Source organism: Balaenoptera acutorostrata, chromosome 19 (genome assembly GCF_949987535.1).
Source record: "Balaenoptera acutorostrata chromosome 19, mBalAcu1.1, whole genome shotgun sequence".
Taxonomy (NCBI): Eukaryota; Metazoa; Chordata; class Mammalia; order Artiodactyla; family Balaenopteridae; genus Balaenoptera; species Balaenoptera acutorostrata.
Genome location: NC_080082.1, coordinates 63487662 through 63506033, shown reverse-complemented (window position 1 = coordinate 63506033; position 18372 = coordinate 63487662). Strand labels below are relative to the sequence as shown.

Here is an 18372-nt window from a genome sequence, read left to right as displayed (position 1 = left end):
AAAAAAAAAAAAAAAATCATTGGCTGCTGTTTTTTTTTTTAAATAAATTTATTTATTTATTCTTATTTTTTATTTTTGGCTGCGTTGGGTCTTCATTGCTGCGCGTGCGCTTTCTCTAGTTGCAGCGGGCAGGGGCTACTCTTAGTTGCAGTGCGCGGGCTTTTCATTGTGGTGGTTTCTCTTGTTGCAGAGCACAGGCTCTAGGCGTGCAGGCTTCAGTAGTTGTGGCACGTGGGCTCAGTAGTTGTGGCTCGCGGGCTCTAGAACACAGGCTCAGTAGTTGTGGCTCGCGGGCTCTAGAACACAGGCTCAGTAGTTGTGGCTTGCGGGCTCTAGAACACAGGCTCAGTAGTTGTGGCGCACAGGCTTAGTTGTTCCACAGCATGTGGGATCTTCCTGGACCAGGGGTTGAACCCGTGTCCCCTGCATTGGCAGGCAGATTCTTAACCACTGCGCCACCAGGGAAGTCCCTTGGCTGCTGTTTTTATTTTTATTCATGTTGATGTCTTTCAGTTCTGAAAAAGCTTAAAAATAAAAAAGTGCCGTCATGGGAAGAATAAAAGAAAACTGAATGCCCTAGGGGGGAAAGTATGACTTTTTTTTTTTTTTTTACTTTTTATTTTTTAAAAAATTTTTATTGGAGTATGGTTACTTTACTATGTTGTGTTAGTTTAGACTATTTATTTTTAATTAAATTAAAAAATTAGCCTTGGGGACTTCCCTGGTCCCCTGTGACATCTGAAAAGTCCCCTCTGACAGATTCTGGGAATTAGGACGTGCACATCGTGGGGGGCCCTTATTCTGCTACTACGCCCACATTCCAGAGGCTAAATACTGGAAACAACCAAATGTCACCAACAGGGAACTGGCCAAATAAACAATGTCATCTCCACACAAGAGAAGGGCAACGTACAACACGGTGGCCACCAGCCACCAGAGACTAATTGTTTTCTTTTTTTAATTAATTAATTTATTTTTTTATATTTATTTTTGGCTTCATGGGGTCTTCATTGAGGCGCGCGGGCTTCTCATTGCGCTGGTGTCTCTCGTTGCGGAGCGTGGGCTCAGATGTCAGAGGTCACCGTGTTAAGGACCTTGAGGTGGGAGATGACCTGGGTTATCCAGGTGGCACAACATCATCACAACGGTCCTTATAAGAGGGAAGCAGAAGCGTCAGAATCAGGGACTGGAAGATGCTGTGCTGCCGACTCTGAAGGTGAAGGAAGGGGCCACGAGCCGAGGCATGCGGGCGGCCCCTAGAGTCTGGAAGAGGCGTGGGGACGATTCTCAGTTCTCCCTGGAGCCTCCAGAAGGCACACAGCTCTGCCGACACCTCGATTTCAGCCCAGTGAGACCCATTTCGAACTCTGACCTGCAGACTGTAGGAAATACCGTTGCATGGTTTTAACCCACTGAGCTTGTGGTGATCTGTTACAGCAGCCACAGGGAGCGAATACAGGGGGTCTTTCTAAAATGACGATTGTCGGGGCTTCCCTGGTGGCGCAGTGGTTGAGAATCTGCCTGCCAATGCAGGGGACACGGGTTCGAGCCCTGGTCTGGGAAGATCCCACATGCCGCGGAGCGACTAGGCCCGTGAGCCACAACTACTGAGCCTGCGCGTCTGGAGCCTGTGCTCCGCAACAAGAGAGGCCGCGATGATGAGAGGCCCGCGCACCGCGATGAAGAGTGGCCCCGGCTCGCTGCAACTAGAGAAAGCCCTCGCACAGAAACGAAGACCCAACACAGCCAAAAATAAAAATAAATAAATAAAAATTAAAAAAAAAAAGTAAATATATATTTAAAAAAAAAAAAAAAAGATGGGTACTCTGCCCGTTTAAAATGACGATTGTCTCACTGTGCATGCTCCCCCGCACCAGACCATGCTGAGTCCTTTACCTGTACCACGACACCGGTCCCGTGGAGTTATGCGATGTCGTTTCCATCTTTCCGTTGGGGGAACACAAGCCCAGAGAGGTCATTTCCCTGAGATCACAACAGTCAGGGGCACCTGTGGTGAGAGAGGACAGGCAGACCGAACTGACCTGCCATTTTTTACCTCCAGGGACTTTGTCGCCGGCGGGGCGTGTCCCAGCAAGACCACCATTCCCGGGAAGACCGTCATTGTGACCGGCGCCAACACGGGCATCGGGAAACAGACCGCCTTGGAGCTGGCCAAGAGAGGTGAAGTCCCGGTGGGCACTTGCTTCTCTGCCTGTGGCTCGGGCGCGAGATCTGGCGGTGGATGGTGTGATTTCCCGGGGGATGTTAAGGCATCTGATTCTTTTGGTTGGAAGTGGCAGAAACAAACTCACGCCAGCTTAAGCCCCAAAGCCTCGTGTCTCTGGAAGACGGAAGGGCAGGTTCAGGGTCTCAGAGGAGGCCGTGGGCACTCAGCAGTTACTGGTTTGGGTTTTTCTCTTTGCATCGGCTGTGCCCTTTCCTACTGTAGTTGGACTCAGTCCTAATGGCTGGGTCAGGGCCTGGGTCAGCGGTTGGGGGTCAGGCTCTCCCAAGCTTACTGGTCAGGCGTTTTGTGGAAAGAACACCCTTCGATTTGGGTCTGTTTGACGTTTTTCTCATGATCAGGCTGGGCTTATGGAGGAGAAGTGCCCTCCTCAGCACATGCAGATGTCTTTTGAACTTGGAATCAGTGGGGTTTCCTGTGGGCTCAGGCACGAGAAAGGGAGGAGTTAAGGTTTTTGTTTGAACAGCTGGAAGACCAAAGCTGCCTTGGCTGGGACGGGGAGGCCAGGGCAGGGCAGGGGTGAGGGCTGGGGAGACCGGAAGCGCTCCTTGGGCTGGTCGAGTCGAGGTGGCCGGTGAATGGGTCCCTGATGGACTGACCAGGCCTGAGCTGCCTGTTCACCCCTGAGGTGAGAGTGGTGGGGGGCCATGAGGGCAGCCCCCCTGCCCCCCACGCCACATGGGGTTTCTCCAAGGGAGGGACAGGTGCTCCTTTCAGGAAAAAGCAAGAAGGGAGGGGCTTCCCTGGTGGCGCAGTGGTTAAGAGTCTGCCTGCCAATGCAAGGGACGTGGGTTCGAGCCCTGGTCTGGGAAGATCCCACATGCCGCGGAGCCACTACGCCCGTGAGCCACAACTACTGAGCCCGCGAGCCACAACTCCTGAAGCCCACGCGCCTAGAGCCCGTGCTCTGCAACAAGAGAAGCCACCGCCATGAGAAGCCCGCACGCCGCCATGAAGAGTAGCCCTCACTCGCTGCAATTAGAGAAAGCCCACGCGCAGCAACGAAGACCCAGCGCAGCCAAACATAAATAAATAGATAAATTTAAAAAAAAGAAATTTAAAAAATGAAAACAAAAAATAAGACAGCTAATTTATTTAAAGAAAAAAAAAAGTGAGAAGGGAAATTGGGCCAACACACCCACTGTGGTCCCTTGAGAGCCAGGCTGCCACTGGGAGGACAGACAGATCCGGTACTTGGTGAGTCCATTCTGGACTGTGTGGTGGGGGGGGCCAGATGTGCAGGAGGCAGCTGGCCCAGCTGTGGAGGGTGAGCCCGTAGACCCACGCGGTCCGCATGCTTGCTGCCCATCCTCCTCTCAGTCCCTGTTTCTTTTTTAATTTTGGCTGTGCCGCCCCGGCATGCGGGAACTTAGTTCCCCGACCAGGGCTGGAACCTGCGCCCCCTACAGTGGAAGCGCGGAGCCTTAACCCGCTGGACCGCCAGGGAGGTCCCCCAAAAGTTTTCTTTTTAAAGGCTGTATTAAGATTTAATTCACACATTTAAAGTATACACGTCCATGGTTTTTAGCGTATTCACAGAATTGTGCAACCATCACCGCTTTCCATTTTAGAACATTTTTCATCACCCCAGAACGAAACCTGGCTCCTCTAAGCCATCATCCCCTAATTTCCCTTCCCCGCCAAAGCTAGGAAACCACTAATCTTCCTTCTATGGATTTGCCTCTTCTGGACATTCCGGATAAATGAATCATGCGCTCTGTGTCCTTCTGTGTCTGGCTTCTTTCACTGAGCATCACGTTTGTGAGGTTCATTCATGGTGTAGATACGTTGGAATTTCCTTCCTTTTCGTGGCTAATATTCCACTGATGGACAAACCACATTTCACTTATTCATTCATCCCTTAAAAAAATTTTTTTTTTAATAAAAAATCTTTTTAAATTTTATATTGGACTATAGTTGATTTACAATGTTGTGTTAGTTTCAGGTGTACAGCAAAGTGATTCAGTTATACATATACATGTATCTGTTCTTTTTCAAGTTCTTTTCTCATTTAGGTTGTTACAGAATATTGAGTAGAGTTCCCCGTGCTGTACAGTAGGTCCTTGTTGGTTATTTATTTTATGTATAGTAGTGTGTACATGTCAATCCCAGACTCCCAATTTATCCCTCCCCAGCAATAGTCATTTATCCCTTGATGGACATTTGGGTTGTTTTCACCTCTGGCTATTCTGCATAGTGCTGCTGTGTACATTTGAGTACACATTTTTGTGTGGACTTATGTTTTCATTTATCTTGGGTATCTATACTTAGGAGTGGGTCTTTTTTTTTTAATTTTTAAAAAATTCGTATTGGAGTATAGTTGATTTACAATGTTGTTTCAGGTGTACAGCAAAGTGAATCAGTTATACATATACATATATCCACTCTCTTTTTTTTTTTTTTAGATTCTTTTCCCATATCGGTCATTACAGAGTATTGAGTAGAACGCCCTGTGCTATACAGCAGGTTCTTATTAGTTATCTATTCTGTATATAGTAGTGTGTATATGTCAATCCCAATCTCCCAACTTATCCCCCCCATCCCCTGGTAACCATAAGTTTGTTTTCTACATACATGACTCTACTTCTGTTATGTAGATTACTTCATTTGTACCCTTTTTTGGATTCCACATATAAGTGATATCATCTTATATTTGTCTTTCTCTGTCTGACTTAGTTCCCTCAGTATGACAGTCTCTAGGTCCATCCATGTTGCTGCAGGTGGCATTATTTTGTTCTTTTTATGGCCGAGTAGTATTCCATTGTATACATGTACCACATCTTCTTTATCCATTCCTCTGCTGATGGACATTTAGGTTGCTTCAGGAGTGGAAATTTAAAAAAAAATTTCATTAAAAAGTTTTTTTTTTTTTTGGTCTGGCTCTTCCAGGAGGTACCATCATTCTGGCCTGTCGGGACTTGGAGAAGTGTGAGGCGGCAGCCAAGGAGATTCGAGGGGAGACCCTTAATCACCACGTCAACGCCCGGCACCTGGACTTGGCCTCCCTTAAGTCCATCCGAGAGTTTGCAGCGAAGATCATTGAAGGTGAGAGGGATGACGCTGGCCTCGTGGGGTGAGGACTTGGGCGGCCAGGCTGTGAGGAGGGAATTATACCAGGCAGGTCCTAGAGCCAGGTATTGGTCGCCACCTGTTTTCGTTCGGCCTTTGGGTAAAGATTTTACTTTTTTTTCTCTTCTGACATTTTCACGTTTACATGGGGGAAAGCAAATTAAAAGAATAACATTTCATGACACGTGACCATTATATGGAATTCAGATTTTATTTTATTTTGGCTGTGCCACATGGCTTGTGGGATTTCTTTCTTCTTCTTCTTCTTTTTTTTTAATTAATTTATTTATTTATGGTTGTGTTGGGTCTTCGTTTCTGTGCGAGGGCTTTCTCTAGTTGTGACAAGCGGGGGCCACTCTTCATCGCGGTGCGTGGGCCTCTCACTATCGCGGCCTCTCTTGTTGTGGAGCACAGGCTCCAGACGCGCAGGCTCAGTAATTGTGGCTCATGGGCCCAGCTGCTCCGCGGCATGTGGGATCCTCCCAGACCAGGGCTCGAACCCGTGTCCCCTGCATTGACAGGCAGATTCTCCACCACTGCGCCACCAGGGAAGCCCTCTTCTTTTTTTTTTTTTATAAATTTATTTTATTTATTTATTTTTTGCTGTGTTGGGTCTTCGTTGCTGCTTTCTCCAGTTGCGGCGTAGGCTTTCTCCAGTTGGCAGTGAGTGGGGGCTACTCTTTGTTGTGGTGTGCAGGTTTCTCATTGAGGTGGCTTCTCTTGTTGCAGAGCGTGGGCTCTAGGCACGCGGGCTCAGTAGTTGTGGCACACGGGCTCAGTAGTTGTGGCTCGCGGGCTCTAGAGTGCAGGCTCAGTAGTTGTGGTGCACGGGCTTAGTTGCTCTGCTGTATGTGGGATCTTCCCGGACCAGGGATCGAACCCGTGTCCCCTGCATTGGCAGGCGGATTCCCAACCACTGCACCACCAGAGAAGTCCTGGGATTTCTTTTTTTTTTTAAATAAATAAATAAATAAATAAATTTATTTATTTATTTATTTTTGGCTGTGTTGGGTCTTCGTTGCTGCACACAGGCTTTCTCTAGTTGCGGCGAGCGGGGGCTACTCTTTGTTGCGGTGCACAGGCTTCTCATTGCGGTGGCTTCTCGTTGCGGAGCACGGCTCTAGGCACGTGGGCTTCAGTAGTTGTGGCATGTGGGCTCAGTAGTTGTGGCTCGTGGGCTTTAGAGTGCAGGCTCTAGAGCACAGGCTCAGTAGCTGTAGCGCACGGGCTTAGTTGCTCTGCAGCATGTGGGATCTTCCCGGACCAGGGCTCGAACCCGCATCCCCTGCATTGGTAGGCGGATTCTTAACCACTGCGCCACCAGGGAAGCCCTGGCTTGTGGGATCTTAGTTCCTGGACCAGGGATGGAACCCGCGCCCTTGGCAGTGAAAGCGCAGAGCCCTAACCACTGGACCACCAGGGAGTTCCCAGAATTCAGATTTTAGTTTCCATAAAGTTTTATTGGCATGCAGCCATGCCCATTGGTTTACATATTATCTGTGGCTGCTTTAGTCCTGGGAGGGCAGAGTTTAGTAGAGACAGACCATATCGCCTGCAAAGCCAGAAATATTTACTACCTGGTCCTTTACAGAAGAAGTTAACTGACTGCTGTCTAGGAAAACTAAGTCCTGTATGTCCTTGGATCCTACAAGAAGTAGAGGCCAAGGAGGGAGGAAGAGTTAGTCAGGTGGAGAAGGGCAGAAACACTGATTCAGACAACATTTCCGGAGGCTCTCTGGCTCTTGGGTGATGCAGGTGACACAGACGTGAGTCAGATTCAGCCTCTGCTTCCGAGGAGCGCCCGGGCCAGTGGGGGACACGGCCGTGACAATAGGTAACTAAGGGTTAGTGCAGAGAATCTGGAACTCCCACATTCTTTGCTGGGTGTTTCTTTTTGCAAATCCAGGTATCAGGCTGGCATTTCTCTGCACTTCCGTCACGTTGATGCCTGACTCACTCTTTTTGCTCCCCACCACATGGTCTCAGAACCACTTACGAATTTATTTTTTTCAAACAGGAATAACATTTGGAGGGTTAAACGTTCAGAAAGTGCAAATGGGGATACAGCAAAACCTCTTCCCGCCACGCCTGCCATTAGCTCCCAGCATGCCGTCCTCAGATGTGTTCAGTGCTCCATGTCTTGTGTGTCCTTCTGGGGCCCATTTATGCATTTATAAAACCAACGGGGATACACTTGCCCTTGGCTTTTTTGTACAAAGCAGAGCCTGTTGTATACCTGGTGCTGCCCCTTGCTTTTTCTCCCCGGTTCTATCTTGGAGATCGTTGCAGGCAGAATTTTTTCCTTCTTTTCTTGTGGCTAGCTTGTGGTTTTTTTGTTTTTTTGGTCTTTTTTTTGGCCACTGCGTGGCATGTGGGATCTTAGTTCCCTGACCAGGGATGGAACCCATGCCCCCTGCAGTAGAAGCATGGAGTCCTAACCCCTGGACTGCCAGAGTATTCCTGTGTGTGTATTTTTTTAATTTTTATTGAAATACAGTTGATTTACAGTGTTTTTGTAGTTTCAGGTGTACAGCAAAGTGATTCAGTTATATACACACACATGCTCACACACACAAATTCTTTTTTAGATTCTTTTCCATTATAAGTTATTACAAGATATTGAATATAGTTCCCTGTGCTATATAGTAGGTAGGTCCTTGTTGGTTATCTATTTTATATATAGTGATGTGTATATTTTAATCCCCAGCTCCTAATTTATCCCTCCCCCCCTTCTCCTTTGGTAACCATAAGTTTGTTTTCTAGGCCTGTGAGTCTATTTCTGCTTTGTAAATAAGGTCATTCGTATCATTTTTTTAGATTCCACATGTGATATCATATGGTATTTGTCTTTTTCTTTCTGACTGACTTCACTTTGTGTGATAATCCTCTAGGTCCATCCACGTCGCTGCAAATGGCATTATTTCATTCTTTTTTATGGCTGAGTAATATTCCATTGTATATATGTACCACATCTTCTTTATCCATTCCTCTGTCGATGGACACTTAGGTTGCAGAAAGTACTTGTCGAATGGATAATAACGAAGCCGTTCTACCCAGCAGGCTCTATTATCACCCCTTTTACAGAAGGGGAAACTGAGTCACACATTTGTCCTCACCCCTGTCTTCCAGAGGAGGAGCGAGTGCACATCCTGATCAATAACGCAGCCGTGATGCGGTGCCCCCACTGGACCACCGAGGACGGCTTTGAGATGCAGCTTGGCGTTAACTACCTGGGTGAGGCTGCAGGCTGTGTGGCGTCGGCCTGGGATGTGAGCGGGAGTCCCCGTGGGCCAGACACAGGCTCCGGGAGGGGTCTTCCTCTCTCCGGTGTGGCCAGGCGGCCGTGAGTAGGGTCACCTGGCAGCTCAGGGAATCGCCTGTTCATCGCTGGACCCTCAGTCCTTTGGACCTTCCATCAGCCTCTTGGCCATTTGTCCCTTTGTCTGTCTGTCCTCCAGTCTCTGTCTGCCCTTCTCTCACTATGTCAGTTTATCTGTTGTCACCCTGAATGCATCTGCAGTCCATTAGTAAGGGTGATGGATGTTGGGTGGACACCAATCATATAGGATTAGGGCCCACCCTAATGACCTCACCCTAATGGCCTCATTTTACCTTGATCACCTCTCTACAGACCCTCTCTCCAAATAAGGTCACATGCTGATGTACTGGAGGGTAGGGCATATTTTTTTAGGGGGGTTGGGGAGGGTGACACAATTAACCCATAACACGTGTGACTTGCGACTACCCTTCACCCCCTATGGGCTGGGACTCAAGTCATGTGACCTGATGGAGCTGCAAGGGAGTCTGGGAAATGTAGCCTTTCACTGGGCAGTCTCCTGCATAACCCAAAATTCTATCACTGAAGAAGAAATGGAGAAAGGATTTTGGGAGACAGAAGGCATTCTCTTCTCCAGCTGACCTCACAGAGGGTTATCACAGGGCTTTGTGATAATTTGTTGTCAGGAATGTCTTGTACATTGTAGGATTTTTTTTTGCCATGCCACACGGCTTGTGGGATCTCAGTTTACTGACCAGGGGTTGAACCCTGACTGCAGCAGTGAAAACCCAGAATCCTAACCACTAGGCCACCAGGGAACTCCCACATTGTAGGATTTTTAGCAGCATCCCTGGCCTCCACCCACTAGGTGGCAGTAGCACTCCCTCCACTGTCCACAGCTGTGATGATCAAAATTGTCTCTAGATGGTGCCAAATGCCTGCTGGTGGGGGGCGCAAAGTTGGACCGTGTTGAGAAACATGGGTTAGGGGAGGATGAAATAAGGTGATGTTCTCCGTATGGTCCTATGCACGGGACAAGAATTCAGTGAAAGTTATCTTTTCGTTTTCCATCCTCCAGGTCACTTTCTTTTGACGAACTTGCTGCTGGACAAGCTGAAAGCCTCTGCTCCTTCGCGCATCATCAACCTCTCGTCCTTGGCCCACGTTGCTGGGCACATAGACTTCGAGGACTTGAACTGGGAGAAGAGGAAGTATGACACTAAGGCAGCCTACTGCCAGAGCAAGCTGGCCGTTGTCCTCTTCACCAAGGAGCTGAGCCGGCGGCTGCAAGGTGCGTGTGGCGAGCCTCGCTGGTCTCCCCTTTCCTTTAGCTCCGAGCCTGAAACAGTCCTGCTGTGACTCTGGGTGGACGGGAGGTCAAGCATTGGCTCCAGGACCGAGTAGGCAAACGTATGACACACTTACCACCACGCTCCCCGCTGGTGCCTGAAGCAGACATCAGTAATCAATCACAGCATTCTTCTTCTCTGCTCATCCTGGACAGGCACCTGAGCCTTTGGTGCTCTAGACCAGTGAACCTTTGGCAATATCTGGAGACATTTTTCGCTGTCAGTTTGGGGAGCAGGGGCGGGTTGGGTGATGTTCCTGGCATCTAGTGGGCAGAGGCCAGGGATGCTGGTCAACATCCTACAGGGCACAGGATAAAGAATCATCCGACCTCGGTGTCCATAGTGCTGAAGTTGAAAAGTCTGCCCTTTGCCTTTGCTTGTAAAAGAGTCAGTAGACCAGCAGTGTCAGCTCACCTGGGTGTTTGTCATAATTGCAGCATCTCAGACCCCACCCTGACCCACTGCTTCAGACTCTGGGGTGGAGCCTGGCGGTCTGGGCTTCTCAAGCCCTCCAGGTGATTTTTACACACTGAGGTTCAGAGGCTCTGCCCTGGACAGCCATGAGTCAGAGCTGCCTTGCAGGTGAAACCGGGGATGTGGAGGCTTCAGAGCAAGAGGGCGACATGGATTCAGGGGGAGCCCCCTAGGATGGTTGCTATCAGCCTTCCTGGTGAGGGGTGAACCTGACGTCTGCCTGCCTCACTTTTTCCTTCTCTCCCCAGGCACGGGCGTGACTGTCAATGCCTTGCACCCCGGCGTGGCCAGGACAGAGCTGGGCAGACACACGGGCATGCACAGGTCCGCCTTCTCCAGCTTCACACTCGGTAAGTCCCCTCCTGGTCTGGGGTCCCTTAACTGAACCCCTGTCCTCCTAGCTTGGGGCTCAGGACTCTCAGTGTATTAGAGTCTTCCTGAGAAACAGAACCAATAGGATAGGATATACATAGGTATTTAGAGAGATTTATTAGGGGGGATTGGCTCATGCATCTGTGGGGGCTGAGAAGTCCCAGGGTCTGCTCTGTACGCCGGAGGCCCAGGAACGCTGACGGTGTAGTTGCAGTACAAACCCAAAGGCGTGAGCACCAGGGGAACCGATGGTGCAAGTCCCGGTCCAAGTCGGAGGGCCAGGAGCGCCAGTGTCTGAGGCCAGGAGGAAATGGATGTCCCTGCTCAAGGAGAGAGGGAATTCGCCCTTTCTCCACCTTTTTGTTCTATTTTCACCCCCAACTAATTGCATGGTGCCCACCCACATTGGTGAGGGTGGATTTTACATAGTCTATTGATTCAAATGCTAAATCTCTTCACACCCTCACAGACACCCCAGAAATAATGTGTTATCTGCTCTCTGGACATCCCTTAGCCCTGTCAAGTTCACACATAAAATTAACATCACACTCAGAGACTATCTCAGGGGCTTTGCTCTGCCCCTTGCCCTGTATCTTCCTTGGTACTGAGTCACTTTCATATGTCTACCCAGCCTGCCAGCCTCAGAACAGCCCCGGGAAACAGGCCAGAGCCTGTTTGATGAGACTGTTTCAGAGGTGGAGGTCATGGAGCTGACTTCCTGGAGTCCAGGCGTGCTTGGGGTAACTCCAGTTTCATCCCAGACTAGCTGGGCCACCCATCAAAGTGACTTCTCTCCGAACCTCCCTTTCCTTATCTGCAAAATGAGGGTCATGGTAGTACCTGCCTCAGTGAGGAGGATTAGATGAGCCCTTGCTAAAAGGGCCAGCACAATTCCTGGCTGAATAAATAATTAGAGCTTTATAACTAGTGTTTATAATCCTGAAAAACATTTAGTTGTTGGGGGCTAGGTATCAGGGACCTTAAGCTGAAGCTGGCACTGGAGACACTCAATACACAGAAGCTACTTTAAAGAAAGATCGGGTGGGGTGAGGACTTGGGGCTGACATAGAGGAGGGGGACCTTCCGTTTGCCTGGGAAAAGCCAGGGGGGCTTCCTGGAGGAGGCAGCTTTCAAGCTGGTCCCTGCATCTGGAATTATTTGTCTGGGCAGTGCCAAGGAAGGGAGCTCCTGGTGTTGGGAACCAGAGGGGCAAAGGCCTGGAGGAGAGCTCTGTGGGACTCCAGGGAAACTTCTGGCCTTCGTGGGCCCTGAACCACCTGGGGTGGTGCTGGGCTTTCTGTATCTTCCTCTCTGAATGTGTGGACTGAACTCTCTGTGGGCCGATGCAGGGCCCATCTTCTGGCTGCTGGTCAAGAGCCCCCAGCTGGCGGCCCAGCCCAGCACCTACCTGGCCGTGGCGGAGGAGTTGGAGGGCGTTTCTGGAAAGTACTTTGAGGGACTCAAAGAGAAGGCTCCGGCCCTGGAAGCTGAGGATGAGGAGGTAGCCCAGAGGCTTTGGGCTGAAAGTGCCCGCCTTGTGGGCTTGGAGATGTCCTATGGATCCTCTGAGAGGGGACAGCCCCTCCCCAGATAACTTCTGGGAGCAGGTATGAAAGCCACCAGGGAGGCAGTCACCAAGATGGAACAGCAGCCAACCAAAGCTGGCTGCCGTGCCCGCAGCACCCTCTAGGTGGCAGTCTTGGCCAAGGAATGCTGGCGGCCATGCCCGCAGCACCTTTTAGGTGGCAGTCTTGGCCAAGGAATGCTGGCTGCCATGCCTGCAGCGCCCTCTAGGTGGCAGTATTGCCCCTTTTCTGGCCACAATGGATTGGACAGCAGGTGAGCACCTGACCCAGGGGCTGGCTGGTACAGTGCGCCCTGCTGCCAACAGGTGAGCTGGGCCATCAGATGCCTCCCTTGGGAATCCAAACCAGGAATTTTGGGGGGCAGCATCAGCTCCCTCTGGTGTGGGCCATGTCAGGGACTGGATGGCCGTGGGCAGGTTGTCTGGCAGATGCTTGAGTTCATGGTCCCCCGTGGGACCTTGCACACCTCCAGTCTCCTCTCTGAGCCTTGGTTTCTCCAGCTGTAAACTGTGAAGAATAATCTGACTACCTCATTGGATGGCTGTGAGTTATCGCTGGGCTTGGAGAATGGCAGCTGCATATTCCTTGCCATTGGATGTTTATCGAGGACCTTCTGTGTGCCAGACCCTGGCAAGGTGCTGGGGATGCCCCCCCAGGAACAGACCGACTCAGATCTGGCCTTGTTATCTCCGAGTCACGCTGGGGACAGCACGGTGGGGAGGAACCACTGGGGAACCAGGCTGCCTGGGATCACGACCTTCCCTCCAGTTCCTGTGGGGATTTCAACTGTAGACGCTCAAGCTTGCTCTTTAATAATAAAAAGAAAAAATTTAACTGAGTCACAGCTTTTATTTTCTTCCTCGTGCGGGTGTGTGGCGGGGGGTGGAGGAGGGGCAGTGCCAATGAGCTGAACAGGAAGAACTTGTATTTATTGCATTTAGGAAACTGGGTCAGTGGTTTAAATATTGCCAGGGCAGTAAACCACTCAGAAGTTCAGACTTTTGGGGGAATTCCCTGGCGGTCCAGTGGTTAGGGCTCTGCACTTCCACTGCGGGGGGCACGGGTTTGATCCCTCGTTGGGGAACTAAGATCCCACGTGCCTCACAGTGTGGCCAAAAATAAAGAAAAAGAAAAATTCAGACTTTTAGAGACGAAAGGTGCCCTTCCCTCCTTTCACATGGCAACAGTTGTTGAAGTCTGCGGAGAAATGGGGCTGACACTCAGCTCGGTCACAGCATTGAAGGGGGCACCGCAAATCTCAGTAATCAAGACAAAAATGTTTTAACATTAAAAAATGTAATATATGAGATAATTGTGGGGCCCTGCTCCACATCCTACGATACACAGGACGACAGAGAATGATCGTGTTCCAAATGTCATCAGTGCTGAGGGCGGGGAGTGGTGGAAGAGGAACTAAAGATGACCCAGCGCTTCATAAACACAGTGAGCTTTCCTTCTGTTACCGGAAAATAGCCAAAGGACATGTGTGGGGTGACCTGGCCCTGGTAGGTAGCTTTGAATGAACCCCACCTCCCTGTTTGTGCCCGGTGTCTTCTCACTCTGGGCTGGACCTAGAGACTCATTTCTTTCTTTCTTTTTTTAAAAAATTTTTTGGCTCCGCCGGTCTTAGTTGCAGCACGCAGGATCTTCATTGCTGTGTGCAGATCTTTAGTTGGCGGCGTGTGGGATCTAGTTCCCTGACCGGGGGTCGAACCTGGGCCCCCTGCATTGGGAGCGTGGAGTCTTACCCACTGGACCACCAGGGAAGTCCCTAGAGACTCATTTCTTTTTTTTTTTTTTTTTTTTTTAATCGAAGGGAACAAGCACTGAATTTAATAAATGACAAATGGTGGAAGCCAGGTTTCTTACCACTGGAGTGGGATGTTACAGTCAAACAAAGGGAGAAGGTTACAATATCCATGTCATAACAGATCCAGTTGGAGACATCAGTATAAACTATCTTTAGCTTAATAGAGATACACACAGTTCCACATGGAAATCTTTATCATTATGGGTATATGCATAGGCTGGGACACATGCACATATTTCCATGCACTGTCAGCTGAGCATATTTAGCTCCCACGTGTACGTTTTTTTTTTTTTTTTTTTTTTTTTTTTTATTATTTTTCAAAGTCTATTTGTACAGATTTTTCTCAGGCTCAACTCAGCATCTCTGGTGATAAGAATGTTTCTTTTTTTTTTTTTTCCACACACACACACTGTATTTTATTTTTACAAGAGATAGATAGACTGACACCAAGCATTGTACATGGATGACCACAACAAAAGCAACAATGATTGCAATTACCAAACATGAAACACACTTATACTATGTCATAATATTGACATTCAGTCCAGTAATCCTCCACTGTAACAGCTCCTTTACTTTGCAGTGAAAATTGATTTGTATATTCTTTTCCTCTGAGTCCTTGTGGGATTTTTTTTTTTAATTCAGACAGAAAGTCACAAAAATTATACTCATCCTCATCAGTTCACTCAGTCCCATGTAATTAATTTCTTTTTTTTCATCTTGATCTTTTGTTAGCAGTTTTATGAGTTCATCAGTTTTTCATTAGAGTTCTGAAAATGCTTATTCATTCAGTTCAGCAGTACAGTCAGTTACCAGAAACCTGTACTTGTCAGAGTCTTTTCCATGAATTTCTTGAAGATGAAACTCTTCTATAGGAACATATTTGCAAAATCATCAGAGTACACCCAGAACTGTCTGTAAATGACAAAAGACTTAAAAATGACCATGGTTAAAGATTTGATGAAAGTTCATAATAATGCAGTTGACAAGAAAATTAGTTATTTCTGAGATATACATTTTAAAGTAATAACTAGGATTATTACTTATAACATTATACCAGAACATATAAGATTTTTAGAAGTTTCCTGTAATGTCTGAAACATTTATATTAACATATTTCCATACATATTTCCATACAAATACAAATATAAGATTTTTAGAAATTTCATGTAATGTCTGAAACATTTATATTAACATATTTCCATACAAATACAAATATAAGATTTTTAGAAATTTCATGTAATGTCTGAAACATTTATATTAACATATTTTCATACATATTTCCATACAAATACAAGATTTTTAGAAATTTCATGTAATGTCTGAAACATTTATATTAACATATTTCCATACATATTTCCATACAAATACAAATATAAGATTTTTAGAAATTTCATGTAATGTCTGAAACATTTATATTAACATATTTCCATACAAATACAAATATAAGATTTTTAGAAATTTCATGTAATGTCTGAAACATTTATATTAACATATTTTCATACATATTTCCATACAAATACAAGATTTTTAGAAATTTCATGTAATGTCTGAAACATTTATATTAACATATTTCCATACATATTTCCATACAAATACAAATATAAGATTTTTAGAAATTTCATGTAATGTCTGAAACATTTATATTAACATATTTCCATACAAATAACCCAATGAAAGTTTAGTATTAGTTGTTTTGTTTGTTTTTTTATACTGCAGGTTCTTATTAGGCATCAGTTTTATACACATCAGTGTATACATGTCAATCCCAATCGCCCAATTCAGCACATCACCATCCCCACCTCATCGCAGTTTTCCCCCCTTGGTGTCCATATGTCCATTCTCTACATCTGTGTCTCAACTTCTGCCCTGCAAACTGGCTCATCTGTACCATTTTTCTACGTTCCACATACATGCATTAACATACGATATTTGTTTTTCTCTTTCTGACTTACTTCACTCTGTATGACAGTCTCTAGATCCATCCACTTCTCAACAAATGACTCAATTTCGTTCCTTTTTATGGCTGAATAATATTCCATCGTATATATGTACCACAACTTCTTTATCCATTCGTCTGTTGATGGGCATTTAGGTTGCTTCCATGACCTGGCTATTGTAAATAGTGCTGCAATGAACATTCGGGTGCACGTGTCTTTTTGAATTACGGTTTTCTCTGGGTATATGCCCAGTAGTGGGATTGCTGGGTCATATGGTAATTCTATTTTTAGTTTTTTAAGGAACCTCCATATTGTTCTCCATAGTGGCTGTATCAATTTACATTCCCACCAACAGTGCAAGAGGGTTCCCTTTTCTCCACACCCTCTCCAGCATTTGTTGTTTGTAGATTTTCTGATGATGCCCATTCTAACAGGAGTGAGGTGATACCTCATTGTAGTTTTGATTTGCATTTCTCTAATAATTAGTGATGTTGAGCATCTTTTCATGTGCTTCGTGGCCGTCTGTATGTCTTCTTTGGAGAAATGTCTATTTAGGTCTTCTGCCCATTTTTGGATTGGGGTGTTTGTTTCTTTGATATTGAGCTGAATGAGCTGTTTATATATTTTGGAGATTAATCCTTTGTCCGTTGATTCATTTGCAAATATTTTCTCCCATTCTGAGGGTTGTCTTTTCGTCTTGTTTATGGTTTCCTTTGCTGTGCAAAAGCTTTTAAGTTTCATTAGGTCCCACTTGTTTATTTTTGTTTTTATTTCCATTACTCTAGGAGGTGGATCGAAAAAGATCTTGCTGTGATTTATGTCAAAGAGTGTTCTTCCTATGTTTTCCTCTAAGAGTTTTATAGTGTCCAGTCTTATATTTAGGTCTCTAATCCATTTTGAGTTTATTTTTGTGTATGGTGTTAGGGAGTATTCTAATTTCATTCTTTTACATGTGGCTGTCCAGTTTTCCCAGCACCACTTATTGAAGAGACTGTCTTTTCTCCCTTGTATATCTTTGCCTCCTTTGTCATAGATTAGTTGACCATAGGTGCGTGGGTTAATCTCTGGGCTTTCTATCTTGTTCCATTGATCTATGTTTCTGTTTTTGTGCCAGTACCATATTGTCTTGATTACTGTAGCTTTGTAGTATAGTCTGGAGTCAGGGAGTCTGATTCCTCCAGCTCCATTTTTTTGCCTCAAGACTGCTTTGGCTATTCGGGGTCTTTTGTGTCTCCATACAAATTTTAAGATGATTTGTTCTAGCTCCGTAAAAAATGCCATTGGTAATTTGATAGGGATTGCATTGAATCTGTAGATTGCTTTGGGTAGTATACTCATTTTCACAATGTTGATTCTTCCAATCCAAGAACATGGTATATCTCTCCATCTGTTAGTATCATCTTTAATTTCTTTCATCAGTGTCTTATAGTTTTCTGCATACAGGTCTTTTGCCTCCCTAGGTAGGTTTATTCCTAGGTATTTTATTCTTTTTGTTGCAATGGTAAATGGGAGTGTTTCCATAATTTCTCTTTCAGATTTTTCATCATTAGTGTATAGGAATGCAAGAGATTTCTGTGCATTAATTTTGTAACCTGCAACTTTACCATATTCATTAATTAGCTCTAGCAGTTTTCTGGTGGCAGTTTTAGGATTCTCTATGTATAGTATCATGTCATCCGCAAACAGTGACAGTTTTACTTCTTCTTTTCCAATTTGTATTCCTTTTATTTCTTTTTCTTCTCTGATTGCCGTGGCTAGGACTTCCAGAACTATGTTGAATAATAGTGGTGAGAGTGGACATCCTTGTCTCGTTCCTGACCTTAGAGGAAATGCTTTCAGTTTTTCACCATTGAGAATGATGTTTGCTGTGGGTTTGTCATATATGGCCTTTATTATGTTGAGGTAGGTTCCCTCTATGCCCACTTTCTGGAGAGTTTTTATCATAAATGGGTGTTGAATTTTGTCAAAAGCTTTTTCTGCATCTATTGAGATGATCATATGGTTTTTATTCTTCAATTTGTTAATATAGTGTATCACATTGATTGATTTGCGTATATTGAAGAATCCTTGCATCCCTGGGATAAATCCCACTTGATCGTGGTGTATGATCCTTTTAATGTGTTGTTGGATTCTGTTTGCTAGTATTTTGTTGAGGATTTTTGCATCTATATTCATCAGTGATATTGGTCTGTAATTTTCTTTTTTTGTAGTGTCTTTGTCTGGTTTTGGTATCAGGGTGATTGTGGCCTC

General features: G+C 46.1%; 1 protein-coding gene across 8 annotated transcripts in view; it reads left to right on the top strand.

The window, feature by feature from the left end:
• Positions 1-18372, top strand: part of RDH13 (retinol dehydrogenase 13) — a 46907-nt gene that overhangs the window by 1887 nt on the left and 26648 nt on the right. For 7 of the 8 annotated variants that reach the window (XM_057533596.1, XM_057533592.1, XM_057533594.1 and 4 more), the window contains exons 2-6: positions 2063-2181; positions 5135-5290; positions 8444-8548; positions 9670-9882; positions 10663-10764. In XM_057533596.1, coding sequence (XP_057389579.1) covers positions 2063-2181; positions 5135-5290; positions 8444-8548; positions 9670-9882; positions 10663-10764 — 695 coding nt within the window. Of the gene's footprint in view, positions 1-2062; positions 2182-5134; positions 5291-8443; positions 8549-9669; positions 9883-10662; positions 10765-12135; positions 13205-18372 lie in introns of those variants that run through there. The other variant, XM_007181386.3, reaches the window with a different exon arrangement.